Source organism: Aedes albopictus, chromosome 3, assembly GCF_035046485.1.
Source record: "Aedes albopictus strain Foshan chromosome 3, AalbF5, whole genome shotgun sequence".
In the NCBI taxonomy this organism is placed as follows: Eukaryota; Metazoa; Arthropoda; class Insecta; order Diptera; family Culicidae; genus Aedes; species Aedes albopictus.
Genome location: NC_085138.1, coordinates 334,993,637 through 334,996,259, shown reverse-complemented (window position 1 = coordinate 334,996,259; position 2,623 = coordinate 334,993,637). Strand labels below are relative to the sequence as shown.

Genomic DNA, 2,623 nt, shown 5'->3' with positions numbered 1-2,623 from the left:
TTAGGTTTTATGGCGGTTTTCAAAACTTATAGGTCATAAAAATGTTACTAGGGTAAAACTCAAAAGCTGTTCTACTTAAAATATTTTGAAGCACGGTTTCGAATTCAGCACTTAATTGTACTTAAAAAACTTCGGTCGTTGACAGAAGTTCACGACTTTCGTTATATTTTGTAAACTAGTGCAATAGGTTCTTTTACTTGGCAATAGATCGCGAAACATTTTCCCGTAAAAGGTTTTGTTTTCAATAACCTCAAAACATACGTTGACTAAGACAAACATAAATATATAGAACTGAATGTTATTCTATTTATAATGTCTAGGCGTATGCAGCAAATAGGGAATTTCATACGATTTCCGTGTGCAAAGATGTCGCACGCTTTCCCCAAGCATTGCGCCCTAATCAACGCTTTAAGTACGCGGTTAGGTATAATTGCACCGTAAACGATGCATTGTGACAAACAATTGCTCACCGATTATCTGCCGTAGTGTAATTTAAGAATTTCCTCCGATTGATATCTCGGCAACCTAAGGGAAATCTTACGAGTGCTTCTCCCCCTATATAAGCTTCCAGAGGAACATCTCATGGGATTAGTTGTCTATAGCAAATACCTCAAAATGAACAAACTTTTTCTGGTGGCCGTAGTGGCTGCGGTTGCCATCGGTACCAGCCAGGCGTTCGTCCCGGTTTTCCATCGCTTCCGTCGTAGTCCTTCGGTTCGATGTTGCAACGATGGTTTCGAGGATTCCATCAACCACGAGAAGGTGGTCGCTGTGAGACGTACATGCGCCGAAGAGTTGGGGCTGAACGAGATGTCCGGTAGGTTTTGGTGTTGATCTGTGTTCGATGTTTTGTGATTTCAAAGAATTTTAAATTCCGTACAGAAGAGGAGCTAGTGAAGAACCGTGAAAATCTAGTTTGCTTGGTGGAGTGCATCGCCAAGAAGCATGAACTGGCAGACGAAACCGGTGACCTATTGCACGAAGATCTGGCCAAGGCAGTGAAAGATCACTTCAGTGTTGCCGAGTGGAAGGTTCCGCTGTTGGATGACTTCATAAAGCAATGCTTCGACCATGCCGAGGAGGAACACGAGAAGCACCCCACCGAGGAGGGCAAATGCAACCCGGAGGGATTCGAATTTTCCTACTGCCTGTGGAGACACTTTACGCTGGCCTGTCCGGAGGAGCTGCAAGACGATTCCGAACGGTGCGAAGCGATTCGTGGAAAGCTAAAAAGCGACGAAGATGTGGGCTTTTGGAATAACGACCTCGATGAAACCAAGTGATGCGATATGATGGGGGGAGAGCTTTTTAGCGGTTGAGCTGCTCTGGATGTGCTTTTGTAACGGACCATAACGCTGATGTACTTTATAGCTAGACGGCATTATAAAATGTGATTGATTGCTGCTTTATCAATATAGATACATTTTGATCAACAAGTGTTTTAGACCAGGAGTTATTTATGAAAAGAAAATATTTAATTGGGAGGTAGAAGATTTTCGTATGCCTAGAAATGAAGTGCTACGTATGAAATCAAACATATAAATTGGAAACCTTGATTAATCCACCTAGTGGTGATAGCGCCTTTCTCGTCGAATATGTACTGATGATGTCGACCTAAGCCAAAGTGTTCCTGAATCCTGAGAATACTTTATTGAGAAAAGCAATAATTTTATCAAAGCCATTATCGAATAGAAAAACTTATTGATGACGCATATTCCGACGTTATGGTCAACGTATAGGCAGAGCTTAAAAATATCAGAGCTCTCAGTTGACTGCTTGACCACCTTCACTGTCATTGGAGGCCAATCAATATGTAGACGATGATTACAAGCTAAGATATATCCTTTTTCACAACCACAGATCACTTTGGGTTCGTCGACAAAGTTTTTTCTGTACACTTCAGGCTATATTTTATTATCGCTGATTACAAGATCCATGTAAAATTGAACAAAAAAAATGCAAGCAAGTGAAATTTCCCAAACTAAATCCCAATAAAATTTCAACCACATTACAGAGCGCGAGGGCGCAACCAGTCACGTCAGAATTTTGTGTAGTAACTTTAGACGCAAAAGGGGATTGAAAAAAAATGTTCAGGGTTGTTGCGATTAAATTTTAATTTTCCCATACAACGTTGACTGTAAGGATGAGTAGGAATCTGAAATGGTGTGATTTGATGAGTTCTGAGATCACTTTAGTTTTGTCATGATGAAGAGAACAGTTACACATATCTATCGCTTGCTATGATTTTGCTCACTTTCGTAGTTCCGGCAAAGCACCCAAAGTTGGTTCTGTAATACTGCTGGTAGTCTCTAATGTGGTTTGAGCCTATTTTCTTGCTAACCGGTAATCAGGTTATCAAAAAAGCCGCGATTTGACGTGTTGCATGCATTAGTTTGATTAACTTTTGTATATGGCCACTTCCGGCGGGACAGCCGGAACCACAAACACTACCGGTAGTAACTTATGTATTCTGTGCCTATTTTCTTACTAACCGTTCATCAGGTAATCGAAAAGGCCGTGATTTGATGCACCGAATGCATGAGTTTGGTTCAATTTTACATTTTACCACTTACGGCGAGACATCTGGAACCAGGACAGTACCAATTGTCCTAACTAGTTTCCT

General features: G+C 41.1%; 1 protein-coding gene across 1 annotated transcript; it reads left to right on the top strand.

Annotated features, from left to right (window-relative positions):
• Positions 1 to 576: 576 nt before the first annotated feature.
• On the top strand, positions 577 to 2,245 carry LOC134291598 (uncharacterized). Its single transcript, XM_062859548.1, has 2 exons — positions 577 to 817; positions 883 to 2,245. The coding sequence occupies exons 1-2, from the start codon at positions 583 to 585 to the stop codon at positions 1,281 to 1,283; spliced, it is 636 nt and encodes a 211-aa protein (XP_062715532.1). The 5' UTR covers positions 577 to 582; the 3' UTR covers positions 1,284 to 2,245.
• The last annotated feature ends 378 nt before the right edge of the window (positions 2,246 to 2,623 follow it).

Excerpts from the sequence above, each read along its gene's own strand:
- LOC134291598 (XM_062859548.1), top strand. The coding sequence starts at position 583 with ATGGGATTAGTTGTCTATAGCAAATACCTCAAAATGAACAAACTTTTT. Across the intron at positions 818-882 it reads GGGGCTGAACGAGATGTCCG|AAGAGGAGCTAGTGAAGAAC; the intron begins GTAGGTTTTGGT and ends AATTCCGTACAG.